Consider the following 27,583-nt stretch of genomic DNA (forward strand, 5'->3'; position numbering starts at 1 on the left):
ATGAATTTCTAGCAGAGTTATTTGTAACTTTTACACTTGTGCCTTACAGATTTGGAGTTAATGAGCTTGAGATCCAAAAATCGTTCGACAATAAATTTCTTCGAGATGGAATCTTTGGATCTATATATTTTTTAAAGTGACTTTCATACTTATTTTTTCGTTTTCATTTGACAATATATGCTACATAGTGCATTGTCAAGTTCATTCAAGATATAGTTTTTACATAAGAAGTCGATATGATTACATATATCGATGAAAACCCTCTTTTAAGGATCATTCTTCTTCATCAACATTAGGCTAGTGTTCTTTAAGAAATCTTGCCAAAGCCAAAGCCAAAGCCAAAGCCAAAGTGTTTAAAAATTAAAATTTTAAACAGTAAGACTTAAAATTCGTTTATGGAGCTAAATTAGAGAGAATGAAAAAAATTTGATGTAAATAATGTAAATGAGGGGTAATCGACTAAAAAAAACCTTGGATTAAAAAAACACGTCGCTCAATTTTTCTGTAATTACATATTTGGATTTGGATGGTTTTAAATCACAAATCACTCAATTAGAAGTAGAGTAGATCCAGAAAATCTAGCCGAGTTCATTCAATGGAAAAGAAATTCAAATCATGTATCTCTACAATATTATCTACTGAAAAAGTTTAATTTGACAAGAATTACTAATTTTATATTTATATAAATTTAATACACTATAATTTTTAATTTAAAAACCTTTTTTTAATATTAAAAATTGGTACTACGTGGTGATAAAAACATGTTATATAAAGTCAAGAGCAAATACGTGTTCGGGGGCGGGAATGCAACTCCCACACGTATTGAATTTCGGCAGTCATCTGGATTTAATCAAGCCAATATTTTATATTGGTACACGCATTTTAGTAGGATCACAAATTTATTCATCAAAACTCATGTGATATAATTTTATGAGTCAATTTTTTTTACGATATGTGTTTTCAACTCGATCCGATTTATTAAAAAATATTATATTTTATGTTAAAATATTACTTTTCATTTAAAATAACGATCGAATTGACTCATTTGATGAAAATATATATATGTGACATTGTCTCGTAAAAAAATAATAACTAATACATGAGTAAAAACATCTATAAAAGTTTTAGAAAAATATCGTATTCAAACATAATAAGAATGATAATTGAAATCCGACATATTACAGTAACATAATCGTACGAATTCAATTTGGCCGAAAAAACAAAAAAAAGCGGTGGTAAAGTCAAATAAAATGGGCTTTTTATGAGAAAGACGTATGGTGTTTACATTAGGCACCGAAATAGCGTCCATGTTGATAGAATCAATCCCTTCCTTAAAAAGTTGGAGGATTGAGTTAACATAAGTACACCCACAACATGAAAATTCAACATTTTATTGAAATTAAATAAGGTGAGTGGACGTAAATTTTTTTTCTCTCCCTTGAATCCGAATAGTAAGTCTCTAATGAGACGGTCTCACGAATCTTTATATGTGAGACGAGTCAACCCTACCGATATTCACAATAAAAAATAATACTCTTAGGATAAAAAATAATATTTTTTCATGGATGACCCAAATAATAGATCCGTTTTACAAAATACGATCCGTGAGACCGTCTCACATAAGTTTTTGCCGAATCCGAAATATAAAACAGATCAAATCTTGTATGAGCTTTATATATTGTTCTTTGAGTATGACTTTTATTTTTTGTGGAACGGATTAATCATGTCTATATTAATAATAAAAAAATATTTTTTAATATAAAAATTAATATATATATTTTTTATGAACGAATCAACTAAAATATTAATATTATAAAATTGAATTATGAAATTGTTCAAAAAAAAATTGTAATTTTTCTTTTGGAGGAAAAAGACAAAAATTCGAAGCCCATGTTTGAAAGCGGGCCATACATGAACCGACAAGGCTGAAATCGGGTCAAATCTAAACACTTCTTCTTTCCTAGAAACTCCGGGCACCTCTACGTACGGTGTACGTGCATAACAAAATAGTATTAGCTATTGCGACGATTATTAAAAATACGAAAAGGTATTTACTTATGTATTTTGAAGTTATCCACTTCAGACAATCGTAATCGTCAGACGCACGTGGAACCATATCCAATTATTACTATTTAATTAGAAAAGGTATTTACTTGTGTAATTGGACATTTTATCTACTATTTATACTATATCGAGTGCCTTTGGTTATAACTAGAAAATAGATTTAATGTTCGTGACAGGTATCCAAGATAGTGGAATAGGTGATATTTGATTAATGATCATAAATTCGATTCTATATATCAATATTTTATCAGACGAGTCTGTCGAATATAGTTTGTCTGACTAGCATGATAGGCTATTGCAATTAATCTACGAGTTTACCTAGAACACACAAAAAAATAGCGGCCGCGTGTTACATCATCATTAAAAAAAAAAAGAAATTTACTTGAGTATTTGTAATTATTCTGATTTTTGGACTTTTGCTTTTACTTCTATTTAAAAATGAAACAAAAACAAATTTTTACATTTATCCTAACCCAAAAAGCAATTTATATATATATAAATATTTTTAAAAACTGAATTTATTTAAATATTTTTAAATTTACGATTTTTGCATCCAAAATCGCTCATTATTAAGCTAATTTGATGTTAGATTAAGTTTTTTGTAACAAAAATAATCATTTTTTTCTAAATTACAAAAATATTATTTTTTTAATTAAAAATATCATAAAAATCTATTTTAATACATTTATATATAATCCACAAATAATGTATCCCAATATTTTTTTTATTTTTATCTATAATTTTAAATTTTTAAATGGACACATCGTTACATAAAAAGTATTTACACCAAAAAAATTAATATAAATACACACGTCACTTGCGTACAACACTAGTGCACAGAAATCATGACACGTTGTAACAAAAGATTTGGATCATAAACTTAACCACGTGAAAATAAAATGCAGGAAATGTGCGTGATACGATATTATATATTTATATTAATGAGACGAGTTAATGTGATTTATATTTATAATGAAAAATAATATTTTTCATGAATCATGTCGGATTTAACAAAAAATCGATGAATTAAATTTCTCTCAAAAATTCGATTCGTTTTGTTTACCATTTAAGAGATTCTGATTTAATTGTTTCGGACATAATAAATGCAAACAAATCAGACAATTGATATGATTTTTATTAATGGATTTTCTCATTTGGTATAATTTGTTGAATATATAATCCATACGAGCGATTCTTGCATGTGATTTGTGTATGTATCTATAATTTTATTTTTATATAAAATATATTATGTTTCATAAAAAAAAATTATCTATGTTTTTTCTGTAATAAACCAATATGTATCAAATATTTTAAAATATTTAATACTAAAAATTAATATGATATGTTATTAATTTGTTGAAATAATTATATGAGAAAATTGTAGGAAAAAAATTAAAAATAATGAATAAAATAGTTATTTATAAGGATACATAATAATAATATATTATTAATTAAAGCCAAATTTCTAAATTAAATTACTTTAGTATTTTGGATAAGTTTATTTTAAAAATTTTATTTTGTCACGCAAACTCCATATTTCTCGTTCCAACGTACCTTCCGCGCCGACCACAGGGTGTCTGCTGACGTCATCACCTCGCTCTCGTGTGTTATATAAATGGCGATACACGGCTTTGGGATCATAACACACACTAATCTGTATCTATTCATCTGTCTATACATACAAATTATCGCCATTTTCCTAGCCACCTTCGATAGTTGTTAACAAATACCGATTTGATAACGTCCCAGATGATGACCTACTCCAAAAAATCATCAGGTAAGATCGATACGGTGTTTGGTTTTTTGTTTGTTTTTTCCGGGTTTTCGTTTCATTTCAATTGAATTTGATGCGTGCGCAAGATCACTGGGAATTACTGAATGTCTTCAAATTTTATAGAGATGGTTTTTTTTTTTGGGCACTGTTATTCTCGTTTTCACCAACGGAATATAGCTGAAGATGGCCTTTTTTCCCTACGTTACAAGTATCAGATTAGATTTAACAATTAAGTGTTGGTGTATTTTGAATGTTAATAAGTATTTTTTTGGTGAGTAATAACTCTGGTTGATGGAAAACATTAGCAGATGGAATAACTGCGTATGGATAGATATTGGTTCTAGATAAGACACTAGATGGAGTTAGAAATCCTTCAAAGTGAACTTTAATGAAGAAATTGAAATCATAAAATGGTAAATATTTTGGTCGCTTCTATTGAAATTGTGTACGTAATTTCAGTGAAATGAACTTTATAATGACGGTTGATATCAATCTTCTTTCCCATTTCTTTGTATTTATATGGATCAATATCTTTTTTGTCAGAATCTAATGGAGTCTAGTGCCTTGCTCTCTTTTTCATTTTCTATTATTGTTCAGGCAGTTTAAGATTGCAACAACCTTTGCGGGATGGCTTTCCTTTAGCACAAGCTGAAGTTTCCCATGTGAAGGAACTTCTTGAATTCATTTGCTCGGGTCCCATTTTAAAAGAAATAGGCCTAACACCAAAGAAGGTGGCTGAATCCATAGACAAGTGGACATTTTATGGATCTCAGCTGTGTAGATTTTTTAAGATAAATGAGCTGTATCTTACCAAGCCTCAGAAAATTCGGATCTATCATTACTATGTACCAGTCTTCTTGTGGTGCGAACAAGAAGTTTCTCGTCACCGTTCCATGTTCAAAGAAGATGATGAAATCCCCCCTTTAGTGGTACATTTAATTTTGTCTTATGTCTACGTTTCTACAAGGGTTGGAGCCTTATTTTTTGTTTGGTTCAATGCAATATATCTAGAAGTACAAAACTAAACAAGGGGAAAAGCGGGCAAAAGTTGCATCTCTAGATAAACTGCTATTGGTTTTACTTTTATATTTATGTCACTCTGGAATCCGGACGCAGATTGGTTTCAATGCACCACAGGGGTGTGGGAAAACTACGCTAGTGGAGGCGCTGGATTATCTTTTCCGAATTACTGGAAGGTAGGATGCTAATATTTATTGAAAAATAACTCATAGAAGCCCACAAATCAATACTAAAAAGCAAAAACTTTAATATCAGGAAATCTGCCACCATATCCATAGATGACTTTTACCTGACTGCAGAGGACCAGGTATGGTTTTACCCCTTAAACCCTTATGTTGCATCAAGTGATTTTTCTTTCTGAACGAGTTCCATTACATCGTTGCAGGTCAAGCTAAGGGAAAGCAATCCTGATAATGCACTTCTTGAGGTAGTTTAAACCGTCCTTTCCGAAAATCTCAGTTTTTCCATTGTAAATGTTGGAAGAAGTTATTATTTTCAATTTTTTTTACTTATCTTACCATAGTTACGTGGAAATGCTGGAAGCCACGACCTTTCCTTATCCGTTGAGACGCTCAAAGCAATAGGCAGTTTGACTAAAGAAGGTTAGTTGTTGCATGCCTATTTCTTTTATATCTGTTGTGTTGATCTTTTACTTTCATGATGTAACATAAAATTATTGTTGTACATTTTTAGGGAAAAAAATCAAGCTTCCTCGGTATAACAAGGTTAGCAAAACACATGACAAAACTTTTTGATCTTGATGTATGGATGGATGGTCAAAAGTTTAAAAAGTTCCTATGTTTCTTGCAGTCTGCATATAATGGTCGAGGTGACAGAGCTGATCCTTCCACATGGCCAGAGGTGGAGGGGCCTTTAACGGTATGTGGTCATGATAGGCAGTTTGTAATGGAATTGTATTTACATCTTTTGAATGTCATACATTGAAATAAATTTCAACGCAAAAATTACAGCTACCCAAGATTGCATCGAATTTGAAAAATTACAAGTCAGATTTCTCAAATGTGTTGTTTGCGACAAGGCTCGAAGTAAAACTGATTTCAGTGCATTGCCATGATCACTGTATTACCCTTTTTGGCCAACAGGTCGTTTTGTTTGAGGGATGGATGCTTGGTTTTAAACCCCTTCCTGCCGAAATCGTGAAAGCAGTCGATCCTCAGGTTCGAGATCTAAAGTTCCCATTAATATAGAATCTCTTTTGCAAATTTAAGATGTTATCCGTCAAACCAATTACCTGAACTTGCTCCTGAACTTAAAATTTCAGCTGGAGACAGTAAACAAAAATTTAAAAGATTATCATGATGCATGGGCCAAGTTCATAGACTCCTGGATAGTAATCAAGATTCAGGACCCTGGTTGCGTATATAACTGGCGATTGCAGGTTAGTCTGGCACTGTATCCTCGTTTTCAAGGTTTAAGAAAATTTTCTTGCTCGCAATACTTAAAACGAATTATATATTTTGGTGGAATACACAGGCTGAGATAGCCATGAGGGATGATGGGAAACCCGGGATGTCTGATGAGGAGGTACGACAAGTTTATCTGTGCCTTAATGATATTTTTAACCTCTATAGAATAAACAGAAACAACAGACCCGTATATCAAATTTTCGCAAGGAAAGAAATAAATTTTCTTCCCCGTGTTGTAATTACAGGTTCGGGATTTTGTTTCAAGATATTTGCCTGCATACAAAGCTTACCTTCCCACCCTTTACTCCGATGGACCGAATGGAGCCAATCCAGAGCATTTACTGGTCGTTGAAATCGACGTGGGCAGGAATCCCATTCTTACTCGTTGACATCAGCGCCACTCAGGCTTACAAAATGGCCCATTTCTTTATTTTTTATGCATATACCAGTTAAATGTAGTGATTGTTATTGCGTAAATTGTCAATCTTGTCAAAGATCTGACGATTAAATTAAATAATATATGTTGTCCGGATTTCTTAGCATCTTATGCTTATGGTGAAATGGAATGAAGACAAATTTTTACATTGATGATATAATTTTTCTTTTAGATTGATATGTACTTAGAGAGTGTGTGCAACTTAAAAAAAAATGATTTTTATATTTTCTTGTGCATATTTACGAAGAAAAATCTAAGAATAATTTTGTAGAGGTTTCAAAAAAAATTTTTTTTTTTAAAGAGTTTGACGGTAAGATTGAGATTGAACATCATCATACAGAAAATGAAATAAAAGTACCCGCAGAAAAAAATGTTCCTTTTCATGTGTAAAGGTATAAACTAAATTTTCAAAATGATAAAGTGCAAAAATATTGATCACTAAATGACATTATTGTATATATGAGTAAAATCCTGGGCCTATTACAGGTATTACTCCTAAAATCAGCAAAGAAAGGCCTTTCTGTACATGTAAAGACCGGCTAGGGTGACTTCATCTCAACTTGTGCTCGAGACCTCTGAAGAAGTTTTGGAGTCTGTGACCAAAACATAAATATACGATGAGATTCGAAAACTCAGATAAATAATGCAACTTCGTGCAGATCTTAAAACAAAGTTTACTACGCTAAGATGATTTTTTTAGAATAATTATACACAAGTAGATATACACAAATTCAATTTTGAGAATATTATACACGAGTAGATAGAAATACACGATGCAAAATGTGTCACATACCTAATCCAGCAGTCTCTGAGCTTTTCACTAACCTCAGCTTCTTACATGATTCAACAAACATTCTATCAAAAGCCCACAAAATATAACATTTAGATTAATAATCTTAATTAACAAAAATAAACAGGATCGCAAAAAAGAAACAATTTTGGGGACTTATAGGCCTTCAAAACTCAGTGTCAAAACACTAAGAATTAGATTAACACAATCAAAAGTAAATCCAGGTTGGCCAGAGAAACAATTGGCTCCTCAAGAATTCAACGCATTCTAAAGATAAATTTTTGCAATTCTTCTCACAGAATACGGTTAGCCAACCATTCCATTTATGAAATTTGGAATCCGTCAATTCCGAGTTGCCAATTTTTCGTCTGTGTTTCAAAGTCTGAGTGCTAAACATGAATATTAGTCTTACTTGTTAAGCATGTAAACAGGTCTTCCAATGCAGCCAATAGCTCCTGATAGCTACCATAAACTTCAAGATCAACTTTTCTTAAATAAGGTGCCCCATCTACAGCCACTTTCACATACTTGCAATTTTTCATCATGCTCCTTCTATTTGATCGCAGCGGTGGCCATCCCACAACTTGAGATCTAAAATTATACCAAAGAAAGGCAATCAGTAGGTGTTTCATCTGATGTATAATTATTTCTTCCACGTTATCAACTCAAATCATTAACCCAACTCTAAAATACACTCGATCCGAGGATGTTATTTAATAAAATAACAAAGCTTAATCTCATGATGCTACTCATTTTCATCACTTGCAAATAAACGTATGGTGGCTGGTTCAATTCTTCCTCAAACAATCAACAATTACCAGTTTTCCTATTGAAACATTAACTTTATGTTTTAGCCATCTTGAATGATAAAAAAACATTCTTACATAATCCTGACCTCTGATTTTTCACTTTTTCCAAAGAAAGATACCGTGATTCATACAGAAAAAATATCAATGTCTAATATTTCATATGTTTATCCGAATCCATTTCAGCACGAACTTGGTTATGTGTCGTGGTTGGGCTCTCCACTGTCCACCCAGTTACTTCACATTTAACTCCAACAATCAACAACTTTCATATTATCCAACAGACCAACACTCTTAGTAAAATTTTCACATTTTTAGCAATATAAGAGACAAGGTGGTCCAGATATGCTATAAAGTTGATGATTAGCCAGGAATTAATCCTAGAATTCAATTTCCTATCAAGTCACAAACTTACTTAGCCGGAGGAAGTTTTGGTGTGACAACACCCTCGTCTTCAAAATTGGAACCAACATTCAAATCCACCGTCTCGGAAAACCCGCGCTTTTCGCCTGGCTTTGGCTCCTGCGCCGGTCTAGCTCCGGGCAAGCCCAGGGTGAGTTCCGTCTTCAATCCACCGGCATATTCGGTTCCCGGCGAGCCTGCTGCTATTTCCAGCGACATTCTCCCGTTTTGTCTCCTGAAAATGGATGGGGCTTTAGTGATTGATTTGAACGAGAGGTGGTCAAGCCACATTTTATACGAGCAGGGAGGAGGAGAAGTAATCGATGTCGTTTGAAAGGACCATTTATATTCGGACACGTGTACTCCAAACAGCTGCTTCGATTCGTCCATGTCGATTTGTCTGATGGGGGAAAGCGTGTGTGCGATTTCGAGGGTGTCTGAAGGAAGAGACACAGGAGATATTCCCCAAGAAAGTAGGGGCAACAATGTCGGATGTACAACTCCTAAAGCACTGAAACACACACATCCATGTGAAGGGGGAAGCTGTTGCTTTGTCGGGTTATTGTAATAATTATGGATATATACGACACGTGCTTTTATCAGTCTGTTATGGAGAAGAATTTATTTTTAAATATGTCATTAATTTATTTTTAATGCTGAAGTATATAATTTATTATGTAAATTAAAGGCAACCTGGCAAATTATATAATGGCACATATAAACTTTTATTATCGTATAAAATTTTATTCATTTAATTGATTTGGATCTTTTACTTTCTAAGTCTCGTTTGAAGAAAATATAATTTGGGAAATATTAATTTTCTAATATAATTTTGGGAAATATTAATTTTTTTTTACAATTTAAGATATAAGACAAACATTTTAACATTCATAATTAAGCTGATTAAATGACTTAGCTCACGTAATTCAAAGAATGCGGACACAAAACATTATTATTGTACAAAAATATAGAAAATTTACTAAAATGTAATTATCGTGTTTCGTGGGTGTCTGGTCGTGTTGGGATAATGTGGTCCTAGGAAAAAAAATTTCTACGTGTATTTTAATGTCTGGATTGACTAAGAATTTTTTCCTTCGAGAATTTAATTATTAATGTCTGGAAGTTCATATTATGGTAACGAAAATTTCAAGTTTTCCGGCTAATAAACACACACACACACACACACTAATAAACTACTAAGTAATTTTCACAATGACATTCATGAAGAATGTATATAATTGATTGTGATTATTGTACGAATGATATATATAACTCGTCAAGTTTGTAGGCGATTATTAATCATATTAAAAGTATTAAAATATTTTAATTTGAGTACATTTTACCTTAGTCTATTAAAATATTTTTATTTAAGGTCCTTTTTTTTGGGTGTTAATTTTCGCATTTTTTTTAAAATTATAAAAATAATCTTTTGAATGACTTAGCATGCCAATGCATCGTGCTAATCTATGTTTAAAAATATATAAATGAATAGGTGACTTAATTTTTCAGAACTTTAGCTACTGATCATCCATGACTCCTTCGAGTCTCACATATTTACAGCCAATCAAGATGAAACGGCCTGGATTTTGTCGATAAGGAAACACATATATGGTAAATCATCTTATATTTTCGGAGAAATGAAAACAATCTTTATAAAATGGCTTGGGGTTTTATAATCTTTAAAGGGCTTCTCGAAAATAATAATGAAAAACAGATTTCAGACTTTCGAAACTAAAATTATCTTGGTGCCTACAAGTTATTTTCAGTTTAAAAACAAACAGTTTACGAAAGTTGATCTTGTTTGATTGGTCATCCAACTCCAAACTAAGTTGGTTCATTGGAGGTCGGGCCTTCATACGTCACATTCGAGGCAAAATTCCGATAGAAGAGTAAAAATTAGGCTAACAAAATCCTTGGATATATTTCAAGAACAAATGTACTTTTATTCATATCCCAACAAAATACCACATAAAATAGAAAATTATACATGATAAATAATCGGCCAGAACAAAGAGAGAATACAACATGCTATTGACGTTGGCTGAGCTATTGATTAGAGTAAATTTTTTCCCTCAGGTGAGATCAGTTCCCGGAACTTTCTTTCAAAGATGACCTCTTTCTATTACAGCTCGATCAAATAACATAGCAGAAAGCGAGAAAATAAATGATGCAACCGCAGAACGTAACATCAAAAATCATACATCGCAACATATACGTACCAGAATAGGATGAGATTCGCTGTTGAGGAGGAAATGTGAAGCCCATATGACAGTATTTTCTCCTTTTGTCTCGTTAGACTTCTAATCCTCAACTACTATTCTTTGTTTGATAGATGGAATGTGTAAATACTTCTTTCCAGATAAATCGCTGAAAGCAAATGTTAGATTGGTCTAGTGAATGGCAAGATTTTTTAATGCCTGCAATTTCTCTACATTTCCGTTTGATGGAACCGAGAAGGCATTAGGACCAGAAATTGAACTGTTTATGCCACCATTTTCAGGTATTTTGTGGATTTGGTGGGAAGCTGAATTTCGGACAGCAGAGCCTGTGGATGCCCTCAAAATACGTTGAGTATGGAAAATACTCGGCGCATCGAACCTTCCATCCTGCAAAAGTGTAACAAATGAAACCCCGCCACACAAAAAGAATCTTGTTCATCTAATACAAATGTAAGATGATTTCTGTTCTTTTAGTTGCTTCAAGTTGCTCATATTTATATCGCACAAGACACAAGCAATATACTAACAATCAAGTTTTCTGTATGCATAGCAAGCGAAACATCATGGACATTTTACATGACTGCCATACCACTGAATTTCATAAGAATGTGAAGAAAATAAACGAATAAACGCACGAGGAAAAAGGAATTGAAAGGTAAACAAAAAAAAGCTTTATTCTCGATTTAGAGAGATATTACCAACTTAACCAGAGAACTGGCCTATTTCTGAACCAAAATAAAACCCACAAGAAATGAGGCGGCAAGGAAGATCCAGCTTTCCGTTTGTTTCAAGGTTCTAAAATTCGTTAGACGGTAGCCGGGTGCCTGACCAGCACCTAGAGCCTAGGCAGGAAATAGGCGATGCTAAGTAGATTCCACAAAATCAAAAGTTTTGTAACGGTTCTTAGATTAAATTTCAACCCAAACTTTGTTAAAATTAGGGATGTAAATGAACCAAACCGTTTGCGAGCTATTCGAAGCTCGGCTCGATAAAAAGCTCGCTTGAGTTCGTTGTTAATCATATCAAGTCAAACTCAAGCTCGATTTCGAGCTCGAAAATTTAATCAAACCAAGCTCAAGCCTAAGGATATTAGGCTCGTGAGCTCGCAAACATGTTTGATAATAGGCTCGCAAACATGTTTGATAATAGGCTCGCGAGCTCGAGCTCGATTTGTTTAGGTGGCTCGTAAGCTCGAGCTCGACTCGTTTAGGTGGCTCGTCAGCTCGAACTTGACTCATTTGTTGAGTTGACAAATAAAAATATTAGTACTAATGTTAATGGAAGGAATTGAACACAAAACATAGTTGAAAAAAAGATTAATTTACAACATATAGTCACAATTACATTTTTTTATTTTACTTGCATTTCATTATACTAAAATGTTCTTTAAAACATAATAAATTAACAGAAATACATCAACTTATTCTTTTTTCCCCAAAAAATTTACATCATCAAGTCATATACACGTTGAGTAACTTTAAAAATTATTATCCTAAAATATTATATTAAATTGAATATAATGAATTTATATTGATTAAAAAATAAAATTTATTTGGAACACAGCGAATGGAGTATTAAAGGAGTGAAATTATTGCAATGTTATTTATATGGTGATATCAGTGTATGACGAATATTTGTTATCTGGATGTTGGATGTATTATTTTGGGATGTTCAATAATATAATGAGTTTATGTTTTTTTAGTTGTTCTTTTTGTCGTTTTGGTTATTTATGAATGAATTTATATTTTTATTTCTGATTTAAAATTAGTTAATAGATATATTTAATTTTTAACAAGCTCAAACTCGAGCTCAATTCTATGCTTTACGAGCTCGAAAACGAGCCGAGCTCAAGCTAAGCTTGTTAAACATGATAAACAAGCTATTAATGAATCAAGCTCGAGCCCTGCTTGATTAACATGATAAACAAGCTTTTAATGAGCCGAGCTCGAGCTTTTTTCGAGCTTAATAATTTCAATACAAACCGAGCTCGAGCATGATAATAGAAACTCGAATCGAGCTCGAGCCGAGCTCGAGCATCAAACAATCCTAAACGAACCAAGCTTAAGTCTGATACTATTTGGTTTGGTTTGGATTGTTTACATCCCTAGTTAAAATCCAACTGACACCTGGTTAATTCTTCCTGCTTCTTCTAGCTTAAGGCGAGTCAGGATAACAAACAATGCAAAAAAAATCAAAATAAAGAAAAAAAATTACCTTTAGGGCCTGATTCAAATTTCTTATGTGTGCAAAAATAAGCAGACAAAGAAGATTAAAATAGTGTGTTAAGGTAAGCGCAAGCCAACAAATCATAATTTTAATTGGACTTTCAATCCCAAAAAATTAAAAGCGGAAACCTATAATTCTTAAAAAAAAATTCCCAAAAGACCTCTAAACGCCCCTTGCCACATAGGCTGGCCGCCTAGCACCATTTCGGTGCAGTCGAGCGACTCCTGTCTCCTAGCCCGAGTTTTAGAACACTGGTTATTTTAATAATTCGATTTCTTTTGGAAAAGTAAAAAGGATTTTGTGCATATATTATACACGAGTTTGTAAATAATATATCGAAAATCTATTTTTTTTTTGTTGCTTTGAACTATGGCTTCTATTTTCTATATCCACATTTGGGGTAAGTAGCCTGGGAGATTGTAGGATACTGTCATCGATTACTGCCCCCACAAAAAATCAGGTGATTTTGCAAAAGCATTAATGAAAATGTTGCATGAATTGGCACTATACAATACCTTCCAATTTTCTGTCTCAATGAAATTCATCGATATGTTTTTCAATCATTTAAGTTTCATCCTCGTGTTTTTACAAGTCACAACCACAAGCAATTCTGTGATTTTATCACCACAGTCCATTTCACCCCTCAAAACACAAAATCCAACTAATTAGTTACATTTCATGGGAATGTTTAATGTTCTGTAAATAAAATATTTATCGACTTTAAATCATACTCATTGGTACTTTTTCGAATTAATAAATGACAAAATTAACAATCAAATAAAATTAAATTATTTCTAACACTAACTAGTCTGAAGATTACATACAAGTAATTACCGATTACATGCGATAAAAAATATAAAAAAATCAAATATATAAAAAAATTAATTATTTAATCAAAATATTCCTATTCAGAACATTATAAAAAATGGACCTTTAAAAAAAAAAACAATTGATTTAGCTACACACCTTTTAAATAATTGATTCAAATAAATATTTTTAAAACATTATATTAATATACTTTTTAATGAAAACAGAAATATTTGATTGTACACATAAAAGTATATACTTATATTTCAATAATTTTCAAATTTACAAACTTTTATAACTATTTAATTTGTCATTTAAAATATTAAAAGTAAATTTTAAAAATCTTTAATAAATTAAGGGTAATTTATTTAGTTTATATTCTTGAAAATTTTGGCATGAAAACGATGAGCCTATTTTAATAAGTTGAATATGGTTATAAAAACACAGCGATGAAAATACAATGATTAAAAATACATGGGCGAAAAATAATTTAGAGCTTAAAAGTTGGGATTAAAATGAATTTCAACCCAAAAGAATATTCAATGTACAAGGACTCCAGAAGCTACACGCAGGCAGGTGATGATGCAATCAGTAATGCAATCCAACCATTACACGGAAGAGTGCCAGAAAATTTACAAGTATCATGATCAGGATAAAGAAAATAAAACTATCAAGGAAATGAAGGCTTACGTGATGCAGCATCATGGTCGTCCAAAATCCTCATTAGGGACTCGTGGACTTCGATGCAGTCCTTGAGCCTCCAGTTTCTGACTGGCCCTAGAGCTCCGTTTCTGAAAAGTTGAAAATAAGGCTATTCAACATCAAGATGCAGTATGAAGATGGAAAATTTAAAATTTCATCAAGTGACGTACGATGAAACCAGGCTGTTAGATGATTCTTCTATCAGGTTAACAGCCTCGCTCTTCTTGCTTGGCTCCATAAGAATCATCATTTCTGCCACAGCAGTTCTGTGCCTCAAAGAATCTGTCAACAAGAATAAAAACCCCAATTAAAATGGACAAAGATTGCAGTAACGAACACCTAAATAAGCCAGTAAAAGACCTTGATGTGCCTGAAGGAAGAGGTTGTTTGCATCAAGGAGAGATTTTCCGTGCAACTGACTACAAAAGCAAAAGAAAGAAAAGCAATCTTAAATAACATGTATAATTGCAAGTTAGTGCACATATAAGTCAGAAATTAGAAAACAATTCCCCCAATAAATGAAGGAAAAAATAAATAATAACAATAAAGGACCTAAATGACGGGCGTTCAGCCTCTAAAACTCCCCATATCAGCTTTTCAGTATCAGTTACTGATGCTGGGAGAGATCCCACTTTATGAAAGAACTTAATCTGCAAAAAGTGAACTAAAGATTATGCAACGTATGCATATGAAAAATGCATTTTGTTGTGAGGAATAAACTAACAGCAACTGGAATACCAGGCAACGATGTGTCTCTGAGCTATCAGCATCCAATCTCATCATATGTTTTAATGCCTGAACAAAGAGGTGATTTTCATTGCGTCCACAATTTTTAAAAAAAAAAAAGCAAGAGAGAAAACACAATCCATTAATTGAAGCAGCCAAATGTGAGTGTCCACGAAGACATGGAGATTACAAAAAATAGTCCATTTATGATGCAGAACTTTAAAAATACATTGTTGGTACAATGTGCACACAGAAAAATCATACACAAATTGATGGAACATCACTGCTATAATTGACTTACTTTACTTAACCAATCATAACTTTTAGTTGAGATCATGGAAATAAAAAATGGCTGACAGGAGAAAAATGCAAGAGAAGACAAAAACAAGCCTCTATAGGAGTTTGGTAGTGAAGACTTCACCTGTAATGCAAGTAAGATTTTCTGCTTTCTCATGTTAACTTCGAATGAGAGCAAGTGTGTTTCAAAGGAATCAGATGAGTGCTTCTGAAGTAGTTTCAAGTACTTTGTAGCTTCCATCAAAGGATCTTCAACCTACATACATACACGACATGGTAAAATATTACCACATTTCATTTTTGCCAATTGCATGCGAAATAGCGCAGAATGAGGAATTAATTTTTATTTGTTTTGTTATTCTTGGCTCGAGGTTGAAAATGTTAAAAAAATTTAGATTTAATGTATACTAGTTATAAATCTTAATTTATCTAAAAAAATTCAAATTGAAAATTTTTAATGGTGAATACGTAATAAAGTTTTACTTTGCCATTTTTGCATTCTAGAACTTCAAAAGTTGAAGCTATGAGCAAACTTGAAGACCACATTCGATCTCATGAGGTTTTGGATTTTATAATCGTGGCTATATATTGATAAATATATATGTACTTCAAATTTGTTGTGCATTACATTTTTTTATGGTTGCTAGTATTCATTATTACTGAAGACAATTAGAAGATGAACTACGCTAATTTATGAATTTGGCTGGAGAAGGAGCAGAGCTCAAAAAACGAATTTTTAACCATACTATTCCAATTGGACGTTTAGATCTAAATATGGTAAGTACCTGCAATAACTTCTCCCCGTATGGATCCATGTCTACTGGTTTCATATTGCGTTTTCCAGATTTTGAGACAGCAGTAACATTTGATTCTTCCTTGACTTCTGCTTCCTGCACATATGCAAGCAAAGATGGACAAACTGTTTCAATTACATTCTTTCATATAAGCAAGTCTGCAAAGCTAATTACTTTCTTAGCTCTTGCTTCAGCTTTTCTCTGCTTTTGCCTTAATTTCTTTTTGTGTGAAGCAGGCAACCTTGACATCTCTTCATCTTCTTCAGCAGATGACTTCGAAGGAGAATCATATAGCCTCAAATAGCATCTGCATATCAATTTAATTTAAATGTCAAAAAGGATGAAGGATCTGAAAGAAGAAACTAAAAATCTGCCAAAAAATATCTTCATTTCAGAAGAGAAATAGAGAGCAAATACTTGATGGCTCCAGCAGCAGCTTTTCGAAAATAGGAATGTGAATGAAGACGGTCTTGAAATTTCAGCATTTCTACATAGGTTCGAAGAGTCATTTTTCTTAAGCAATACGAATGGAAGTCAAATTGGTCCTCAGTAATATCTGCATAATGCTTTTCCACACCCAAGAATTTCTTCAAGGCTCGCCCAAGGTCGCTTTGACGTAGATAGCTTTCTCCAGCCGCTAATTCATACCTTAAAATCGAAGAAAGAATAATAGCTCTAGTTACAAGTTTCTTATTTGGAAGCGTAAGTTAATTTAGAAACTGGTGAAAATATGCACACCACATGCACTGCATGTCGTGAAGGTTATTGTGCTGTTCTCCGTCTTTTGTGAACAACACAGCTGTCTTTTCTGCCAATACTACCTAGAATAGAATGTTAAGATAAGGGCATGACCAAAGAAAAATTGCAAATCGTAACAAAGTATGACCTTGGTAGGTCTAAAGGTGAGGAAAAATTTAACAAAAATCAACCTGATCAGCTTGCAGCATACGCTTAACGCATTCACTATTGACATACCGATCAGCAAGATCCATACATCTAGCCTCATCAGCCAAAGCGGCAGCTGCTGCCAGGTCACCGGAGTGCTTTAATATGCGGCTCTGAAACATAAAGGAATCACATAGACACAGTAATATTATAAAACCGAGCCACTGCCACACACACACATATTAATAAGTCTATCTACGGGTAATTGAGATATGCCGATCCAATGTGACCAGAATGGGAGATCAAGTAAAAAAGTAAACTATAAGACAATTACCAAGCCAAGTAACAAGAAGGAATGATGGATGACACATATGCCAAGATTTTCAATTACTAAGGATAAAGGCATCCGCAAAACATTGAAGCTTAATTAGCCTAAACACTTAGGGAAGCACACACTTAGGGAAGCACATATATATCCACCAGCTAATGGAAGTCTGGATGCAATAGACATACAAAATCCAACTATGATACTCCTAAAGATTCATATCAAGTGCAAACAAAAATTGATTGGAGTGCAAGAGCAAAGACCAAAAGGCATGAAATTAGTACTGTCAGAGCACTCAGGAATCATGCCCTTCAATTTCTGCAGAGTTCGACCCAAAGAACTATATAATATGGGGAACATTTGTTTTCCAAAGATTAAAGTCCTGGCTTCAAAGCACACCAAGTATGTGCACGGGTAAACAAAATAAAGAACTGAAATAGGATGAACATCTTTTAGCATCTATAAGAAAAAAATTGTGGTTTCAATGTCAATGCAGGCATCATCATGGCATCACCCGTTTGCCAAAGCATTACCAAAGTCAACAAACTTCCCTTCTCCCGAGGCCTAAACTGGCAATAATCTCATTATTCTAGCAAGCCATCTTATGCCCAGATATAAGAGTCCAATTACAGGAATCTTACTTTTAATACAGCTTCAGGATTTCTACTTCAATAATTCGGTGTATCTCGAAAAACCACATAAACTTTAGTTCAGTTGTCTGTTTGATGATAGACCTGAAATTCCATACATCTCTCAACCTCCATGAACCCTCATTCCGATAAATAATTACACACATGAGAGTAAAATAAACTTATAAACAGGAAGAGTGATGGAGATTTCGCCGGAGTCTGGAAGATAACACTAAGTCTTACATCAAAGAGAATATATCGATTGTATCAAGAAATATTGCATAACATATAATGCTCCAAAAACAAACTCTAGATGGTACAAAATGTATGCCAAGATACACATCAACTCAAATGCAAATATGTAAATCACTCGGATAACTGATTCTTCAAAGAGCCAACAAAAATAAATTTAACAAGAAAATGAAAGGTTCAAGGAGGTTACCATAAAAAACAAAGATCAAAGAGCAGTAAATTAAACAGTTTCAGAATCAAGATACCACGAACATGTCATTACCTTCACTGAGTATAAATCAATAACAGTTGGAGTGTGTTCTATGGCCTCATCAATTTTTCTGAGAGCAATTTCATACTGACCACGTCTATCGTAATGCTGGACAGAGAAAGTATCTTAGCAAAACAAAGAAATATTCTTTAACAAACCCCAGGAAGAAATGTCACAAGATACAGAAGAAAAACAAACCTGAGCCAAATAAAACAAGATCCACATAAGAGTTGATGGAGGCTCTTTGTCCGCCCTGAACACAAGGCAAATGTAGATTTTTTGAAGGAAATTCAGAATCTTTCAGTACATGAAAAATGGAGAAAGAATCCATATTTTTCCCAAACATATTATCCATTCCACTCAGTTTAGTTTATATGAACAACAAAATCAATAATCATAATCAAGATAGGTGCATTCCATATCTGTATGCAGTAGCCCATAGTCGTTTTAACTAATTAAAAAAAATGTTATACTGGACTTTGAGAACCAACACAAAACAAGCAGGTGGAAGCCTTTAAAAAAGTAAATCACAAAAGCAGGTAAAAGTACCTCCTTGGATATCCACCAGTGGTTGTAATAGAGTGCTCTAACTCAAGAATTAACTGCTCTAAAATATCTGCCTGCACAATAGTATGGTAGCTCTTTAAACACTATCCTACTATTTCCAATCCTTAAAACATGCAACCAGTCGTTCTATAAAAGGATCGAACTAACCTTTCCGGGGTGATCATAGAGAGGAGAAAGATCGGAAAAGAGAGAAGGAATACCCTACATATGCATCAATAAGCTTAAAATATCTCTGAGACTTGTCAACTAGCCATTAAAACGAATAATTGAGGCTAGTACCTTGGTCAGAAAAGGTCTAATATAATTTCCAGCTGCTACACGAAATTTTTCAGCACTTAGAAAATCAAGTGGAATCCTCTGTTCAATGGATATTCAAGAAAAACAAAATTATTAAAGCAGAATCTGAAAAGTGCATCAAGACAGGCTTCATTGAGATTCTGGACTTCCTACCTCTGGGGGCAATAATTATTAGATTTGGAAACTAGCATGAAAAATACAGAACTATACACTGATTATTTACATGATTCCAATTAAACAGTTCCGGATAGCGATGCATGAGATGATATCGCACATAGGTAGATGTCTAGAAAGAAACTGAATGCAATTTCTATATTAGGGACTATATGAAAGTGCTTGTGAAAATTTGGGGGAGATGAAGTTATGGAAGAGTATAGAAAAGTCTGCTACCTTGACAGCAGATGACCTACTGTATTGCTTGCTCACTGATTCATACAAGACCTCCAAACGATAAATGTCTTCAGAAGAATACTGGCCATTTTCTGAATACAATTGCATACACCTCTGGAGACCTTCGTAGTACCTAAGTAGGTAAAATATAAAATCTACTTGTTCAAGTGAATCGCTGTATCAGAATTATGGGAAAAATGGTGAAACTTAGTAAATCGCAGTATCGGAATTATGGGGAAAATGATGAAACTTAGTAACTTTTATCGCAGTATCAGAATTATGGGGAAAATGATGAAACTTGGTAACCTTTTAAAGCACATACGGTAACTAAAACCGATTAATGTGATGTGTTTCTGATAAACAAAGTTTACTTTAGGTACCTGTAATTGTCAGGATTCATTGAAAGAAGTATCCTGTAAGAATCTTCTGCTTGATCAAAGTGGCCAAGCTTTTCAAGCAGAGAAACCTCCTGCTCCTTGCACGACAATTTATCAATCTACAGCACAAAATCACAAGAAGTGGGAAGTTTAACATGAAATTAGAAAATCAGTGCACTAAGTCAACTACTATAACTAACAATTTTGGATTCTTTGTTGCGCAACTCCTGAAGGGCCCTCTGAAACAATCCACATTCTTCCAGCATAGATATCTGAAAATAAATATACGACTCATTGCAAAAACTAAAAAACATGCAAGGTATAATCATTTCCAATTAATCATCGTCGACATACATACTATTAACAGACAGGCTATTGCAAAGCAATGTAAAAAAAGGAAGAACCTCATCAATCAAAGCAGAAGATCATCAAATTTAGATTTGCAGACAATTCCCCAAGAATGTACGCTAGAAGCAATTAAGTAAATTATTCAATGCTAGGTCCAGAACCAGATTATCTTTAGCATAATAATGTTCTGATGATGAATACAAATACCAATAATAGACAAATCCCTGCCAAATTATTTAAAAATTTAAACTGTCCTCCTTGAGTAGAGTAGGTGTCTTTGTCATTGTGTGATATTGATGTTGAGACAATGGAAATGGAAAGATTTGATGATCATAACACGTAGAGCAATGACAGAATTAAATTTCAAACACATATACCAATGAAACAAAAGGAAACAAAAAACAATTCAGCGTATAAAGAAGAATGTTTTCAGGATTTATAGAAGTCAAAATTTCAAAATCAGCAGTATGAAACTAACGTAAAACAAAGTCACGGCTAACAACAATACATGCTACAAATTCTTTAAACAATAAGATGTCAGAGAAGGCAGAAGACACTTCAACCAATTTATAAGAATAACTAGGAGCCAAACTCTTAACCTATGGTCCTAGATCAGTCAACTTTGGTACCTTGTACAAAAGCATTTCACCGTGCTCACTGCGTTCATTATCAGGAGGGTAGTCATCCTCAAGAGTCCCTTCATATGCTTCAAGGATATCAACTGCCTTTGATCCACTAGTTTATCAAAGATAATCGCAGATTATGAATCTAAAATTAGAATATATAAACGAACACAAATTAACAATACATCCACTGAATTAACATTATATTATATTATCACCACAATAATGACTACACATGTATGTCACTGACTAGTGAATTCGAATCATCAATCATGTATGAAATAGTTTCAAAGATCATTGATCGTGCATCTTAAATTACCCTTTTTCGAACAAAGTTAATATATCAGAGCCTATAAATATTATCAAAGTTTATTCCCATTCTTATTAATAAAGATTTTTTGGATCAATCCAATTAAGTCCGTAGAGTCTACTGATTTGACCATATCCACCTTTTATATCAGGCTGGGGGAATGAAAAATGATCTATAGAGTTACGGCGTTACATGAAGAAAGCTAAAATATGCCCTCTCTTACGCATTAGAAACATAATACTAAAACACACTTGAAGTTAAGGTGATGAGCAACAGCAAATCCAATCCAATTCATTCGATGATTTGGCTTCAGAGTGAGCAGTTGTTGTCTCGTCTCAACGAAACCTGCCAAGTCACGCATTTGAGCCTGTAAAACAAATATAGAACCATAGACATTACTATTTGCTGTAATAAAAATTGGTAGCTTAACAATGAAAACAGTAAGGTGGTGACATTCTTTTTAGTTTGCTAGATAAACAGAAGCAAAGACATCTCAATGTTTCCCTGTGTTCCTCTAGAGTTGATCTATCCAGAAAAAGTTTTGGGGAATTATATGATGGATTGATGATACACTTGTGCAAGTAGGTTGAGTGGATGAAGTTGTCTGCACAGCAAGAATGGCTAAATAATGGACAGAAAATGGAGGATATAAAAATAAAGAGTTGCCCTTAGCCACCCTGAGTAACCAAAATCTAGGGTTCTTGGCTATTACAAACGAACCACAAGGCAATGACTATTAACATTTCATCAAGTCCTTCGTAGGAATACATCAAAACCATGCAAGTCCCATCTCTTTGTCCTTGACAAAGGCCCTCCCATACTTAAAAGATTACAGGACATTCTATGCATTACTCAACATGACGAAGCTCAATGCAATGTCGCGTAGCACAAGAACTCAGTGCACATCAATTATCTCCTCCACAAATTGAGTAACGTTGCTGACAGCTGATACCTATATTTAGGTAACTAATCATTCTCTACGTTGTTTTCATTGATTTAAATCTTTATATCTACCAGCTAAAGCTACATTCTATAAGAATTGTATACATCAAGGTGCACACAGATCCATAGAGAGAGAGAGAGAGGAAATAACAAACTACAATCTGAAAACTAATTATACGAAAATATATTATCAAGAATAGATACTTAGTGAGCATAGCAATGTAACAAGATTTTTTATTGTTAAAACGTAAAATATTTCTTGATGGCATGGATGACACTATGCACCTGTAAAAGAGAAAGGTCCCGAAGTATTTCGATATTATCTGGATCAATTTTAAGTGCATTGCGATAACACTTAATTGCCTCCCTGTATTCTCTGTCTGACCGATACAAAAGGCCATAAACGTGCCAACAAACATGACTCTTGAGGTCATTCTGCACAAACAAGAAAAGACTTTGAATTGATAGCCTATAGCCGAGGGCGTAAGATAAGGCAAAGGTCAACAACCTAAACCACGAAAAAGATCGAGATCAACCTTCAATCCAAGTCTAACAAGTTCATAAGCTTCTGACTTGCGATCCATGCAATTCAAAGTCAATCCTTTCATAGACAGAGTCTCTGTAGCCAAAAAAATCATGAAAGAAAAGAAATAAACAGCAAGAGTGGGAAAATTCATCATGATTCACGGCCATAAAAGAATGGGGATCTGCTTGATCACATGAGAAGAAGGAAATGATCTTTCCAATACTTATTATATTTCCCTTCGCAAGGCCAAGTGTTTAGCACTATGCGGCTGTCAATGGGAAAACTACACGTGGCGTCAGAAGCCATGAAAAATATCCCACCCTTGGATTGCTCAAATCCAAAACGTCATTCTTAAATTTGCCAAATTGTAAATGGAGTAATAGGACGACCGGACATGGTTTTCCATGCTACTCCCCAAAAATATAGAATAGTTGACGGTGAAACCAGAAATATATCAAAGAACAACACATAAAAAGAAAATGATTTCAAATAAAAGAGATAACACTCGATTGAAAGAAGATTATTTACATCTCAATCATGATTCTACCAAGAATCTTCAGAATATTTTCTAACTAAATTCATCAAACATCAAACAAGATAGTTCCAGGACTCAATTCCAGGATGTGAAACAAATGAAGATATAACGAACATTACTGGCTATCCAATTACTTAAATAAAGAAACAGATTTGATGGTTACTATTGACCAAGAAAGAATCAGCCTTCCTAAATAGGACCAGATAAAATTTCCTCATACCTCCATGATCAGGGAACTTCTTTAGAATTGCATCAGCAGCCTTTAAACCTTTCTTATACTGCTTTGTCTCATACGATTTCTGTTTAGATCAAATCAAATCATGTTACAATAGAACAGCAAGCTATGAGAAAGATAGTATCAGCCATTCAATAATGTCGATTTGATAGCACATAGTCAAAAATCAAGTGATATTAATGCATAAAATAGCTAATAGAAAATACTTTCCACAAAAAGATCAAGTTTCACAACACACCATCTGGATGCAAAATTACTCAAACGCGAAAATTTCATATGAGGTGGAGAAATTTGTGATAATAATTGATATCATATTATTCTTCAGTATAGTAGCAAAGGAGCATCACAGACTACAAATACTACTTATGATTTCACATCCCATGCTAGACTTCATCATGCTCAGGAAATCTATCTCCCATATATTTCAATATCATTGATATAAGAGGAACAAGCAAAATTAAGATATTGAAGTATTGAAACACACGTCCTATGAACTCCAGTCTTGGCAATGATAGTATTATATCATTTGAGTTGGTTTTAAGTCCGAACCTAATAAAAGCAGTTTCTTTTCATATTTCAATTAGTTGATGCTTAATCCTGGGACACTATAGCTTGTGAAAAGTGTACTAAATATAAATTATAAAGACAATTTTCCATGGTGGACCTTTCGAAACTGGTAGCATCAACTCAAAATGGAAGAATGCACTGTCCTACTATCAAAATTTAACAATAAAAATAATAATAACAGACTCACAAATCCTAGGGTTCTACTCATCGCATAGTTTTCGAATTTAATAACTAAAATTCACCTAGGCTTACTGATTGTAAAAATAAAAAATTTAAGAAAAACATACAACAATGAGTTTAAAGAGGTTGGCCTCTTTCGGGGGAAGCGAAGCGCCGCCCATCGCAGCAACTGCACCGAACCGTAGAGGAAGCGAATTTGAGATGGGGAGCGTATGAGAAGTCCAAAGCCAGAAACAAATACAAGGAAATGGGTTATGCCTCGTGCTGCCCTATTGCGCAAGAGAAAGAGGCCTGATCAAGGGTGATTTGGTCATCTCATATTCGGTGGATTATGTTATTTTTTAATTTAGTAAAAAAAATTGATGCTGATTGTTTAAACGTATTTTCAGAAATATAATTGTAATCATCATTGAAAATCTAAAATACAAACTGAGTTATATTTCCATAGGTAAATGACAGGTTTTCCAGTTTTTTTTATGGGTTAGAGATTCCTGACAAGTTATATTTAAATTCGGACCTCACCCTTATCATTAAGTTTGAAATGAGAGATTTTTATTTTCATCGGAAAGAAAAATAGTATATTTATAATTTAATAACTTTTTGGGACATCTTGAACGATATTAAACTAATTTATAAATTATTTCATTAGTTTTTGACTCGTAGGATGATATGATAAATTAAAACATAAGAAAAATATAACTTTTTAGTTCTAATTATTATGACTTCAAAAGACCACGAATTATTCTAATTCGTGTAAAAATCAACTTCTGTCAATAGGTTTATATATGCCTTTTCTTTATAACCCAATCTTAAACCATTCATATTTTCTCAATCAATCTTCCACCACCACATACACGTTCGAGGGTGGCAACTTAGGAATCGGCGGCAACACTCTTAGTAAGGTTGGGGATTAAATCTTCATATACGTGACGAGACATTGTATTTCACAAACAACACCGAAAATATTGTTTATAGATATCACCAAGATCATTAACTTTATCTCTTCGTAGAGAACGCCACAAGTGCATTATCATAACCAGAATCGCTCCCATCCTGTAACCTTTTCATCTTTGATTTTATTGCGATTTCTTGTTCGCTTGATGGGTTATTCTTTAGGGATTGAACAAATCAATGGTATGTTCCTGCATTTATAGTCTTGATATGTTTGTTAGGTTTTTGTTTAAATATCACGTATGCTTGTGATCTACACCAAAATGGGTATATGTCTTTTATTATGATTTTGAGTTTCCATTAATGCTGAAAAGTTAAATCGCAGATACATTTTTGGTATGACATTTGACAAAGATGTAATATGGATTTTGTTAGTGTTATATGAATATGAATTTGATTATTTTTCTTATTACCAGTGGGGAGATTTGAAAATTTTGACCAATATTGAAGAGATGTAAGTATTAATTATATATTCAATAAACAACATAATACAAAAGAGTAGTATTAATGAGGATTGCATTTTTACATAAACACAATTTGGTTAAAAAAGTACAAGGAATAAGAAATATGAATATATATGAAATTATTCACTTATAATTGATGATGGTCTAAACAAAGATATCTTGCATATTGGTCAGAAATGCTGAATTGGAAGATCATTTTACAGGGAAGTCGAGCAAAAAACATATGACAAACAAAGAAAGAGCTTCTGTAAATGAATGTCGGTGTTAAAACTCAAGGCAAACGTTTCCAAGCTTGTTATGCTCACAGGTTCTTCTATATCAAGATGGCTATAAACAATCTCGTTGATTTGAAGATCTTTAAGTACACCAAAGAGTTACAACAGTGTGGTTGTTTCTTGGAAGCAAAGTAAATCAAAATAACTTCCTTCGTGCAGACATAATTCCATACCACACGGGTATAGCTCTTAGAACTCACCAGACAACATTTTAAGTCCTTTTGATATGAATCTGCCACAGCAGCTGTGGATCGCAATTGGCAAAAATGGCCCATGAGCGAAACATTTTCTTAGGTAGCCAGCCATCAAGAGTGTTTCAAATGTCTTTAACCCATTGAGTAACCATCGAGTGTGTTTCAAATGCATGATGTCATACTTGACTCTGCAAAAGTTTAAGAACAAGTGAACCAATAAAATTATTAATTGAAGAATTATTTGTCATTTGCGTTAGAGTGGGTGTCGAGCAAGTCAACTTGTGAATTTGGTTCTGTTGACTTTTATATAAAAACTATCTTTATTTTAATGATATTTTAGAGTTTTACTTAATATGTATACTCATGTAAGTTACATAGATAAAATCATCGAATATAGAATAGGTACCATGAAGTCTGCCTCTCAACGTAGGATCATGAAATTCATTCGAAAGCGTACGATATATTCTAAACGAGTTCCAAATCAATTCAGCCGCCTAAAATAAAGATAAAGGTCGCTCGAGCTTGAGACTGACAGTTGTGATGTAATGAATGACATCATTTTCATTGGTAAGGACATATAGATGTCTATTGTGAGAACCCGAAATTTGCGAATACAATCAAAGGAATTGGACAAATTCATTATGCATGAAATGTCCCTTGAATATACCAAAGTGACTCTTGGTATGCTTGAATGAATTTATTATGAAAGAGATGACCCTTGATATACCAAAGTAACTCTTCGTGTGCTTGGATGAATGAATGAATACAATTAATGCTTGCTTGGAATGCAAGGGGTTGGCCATGAGGAAGTTCAAAGGGCAAAATCTCACCTATAAATACACTATTGTATGTTGAAGAGACCACACCCAAAATCATCACAAAAATTTGTCTCTCTCCTCTCTTCTCCTCTCCATTTCGGCGTCTAAGACAAGAAGAAAAGGGAAAAGGCTTCGTCCAGTCCGAGTGATCAG

The 27,583-nt window shown here is 33.3% G+C and overlaps 2 protein-coding genes and 1 pseudogene across 2 annotated transcripts; 1 reads left to right on the forward strand and 2 right to left on the reverse strand.

Moving 5' to 3' along the window:
* The first annotated feature begins 3,685 nt into the window (after window positions 1–3,685).
* LOC142542441 (D-glycerate 3-kinase, chloroplastic-like) lies at window positions 3,686–6,873 on the forward strand. Its single transcript, XM_075649066.1, has 12 exons — window positions 3,686–3,841; window positions 4,436–4,767; window positions 4,955–5,034; window positions 5,114–5,165; window positions 5,244–5,285; window positions 5,382–5,460; window positions 5,552–5,583; window positions 5,669–5,737; window positions 5,962–6,036; window positions 6,141–6,257; window positions 6,353–6,403; window positions 6,531–6,873. The coding sequence occupies exons 1-12, from the start codon at window positions 3,814–3,816 to the stop codon at window positions 6,672–6,674; spliced, it is 1,101 nt and encodes a 366-aa protein (XP_075505181.1). The 5' UTR covers window positions 3,686–3,813; the 3' UTR covers window positions 6,675–6,873.
* A 279-nt stretch (window positions 6,874–7,152) lies between these two features.
* On the reverse strand, window positions 7,153–9,282 carry LOC142542442 (auxin-responsive protein IAA17-like). Its single transcript, XM_075649067.1, has 4 exons — window positions 8,733–9,282; window positions 7,924–8,102; window positions 7,515–7,576; window positions 7,153–7,314 (listed from the first exon to the last, which is right to left on the reverse strand). The coding sequence occupies exons 1-3, from the start codon at window positions 9,107–9,109 to the stop codon at window positions 7,548–7,550; spliced, it is 585 nt and encodes a 194-aa protein (XP_075505182.1). The 5' UTR covers window positions 9,110–9,282; the 3' UTR covers window positions 7,153–7,314; window positions 7,515–7,547.
* A 1,333-nt stretch (window positions 9,283–10,615) lies between these two features.
* On the reverse strand, window positions 10,616–24,992 carry LOC142542444 (N-terminal acetyltransferase A complex auxiliary subunit NAA15-like; annotated as a pseudogene).
* Window positions 24,993–27,583: the final 2,591 nt, after the last annotated feature.

This window comes from Primulina tabacum, chromosome 4, assembly GCF_025594145.1.
Source record: "Primulina tabacum isolate GXHZ01 chromosome 4, ASM2559414v2, whole genome shotgun sequence".
NCBI classification, from domain to species: Eukaryota; Viridiplantae; Streptophyta; class Magnoliopsida; order Lamiales; family Gesneriaceae; genus Primulina; species Primulina tabacum.

Excerpts from the sequence above, each read along its gene's own strand:
- LOC142542441 (XM_075649066.1), top strand. The coding sequence starts at position 3,814 with ATGATGACCTACTCCAAAAAATCATCAG. Across the intron at positions 5,166-5,243 it reads ACCTGACTGCAGAGGACCAG|GTCAAGCTAAGGGAAAGCAA; the intron begins GTATGGTTTTAC and ends ACATCGTTGCAG. Across the intron at positions 6,404-6,530 it reads CCGGGATGTCTGATGAGGAG|GTTCGGGATTTTGTTTCAAG; the intron begins GTACGACAAGTT and ends TTGTAATTACAG.
- LOC142542442 (XM_075649067.1), bottom strand. The coding sequence starts at position 9,109 with ATGGACGAATCGAAGCAGCTGTTTGGAGTACACGTGTCCGAATATAAA. Across the intron at positions 8,103-8,732 it reads CCAAAACTTCCTCCGGCTAA|ATCTCAAGTTGTGGGATGGC; the intron begins GTAAGTTTGTGA and ends GTATAATTTTAG. Across the intron at positions 7,577-7,923 it reads CCTGTTTACATGCTTAACAA|AATGTTTGTTGAATCATGTA; the intron begins GTAAGACTAATA and ends GGCTTTTGATAG.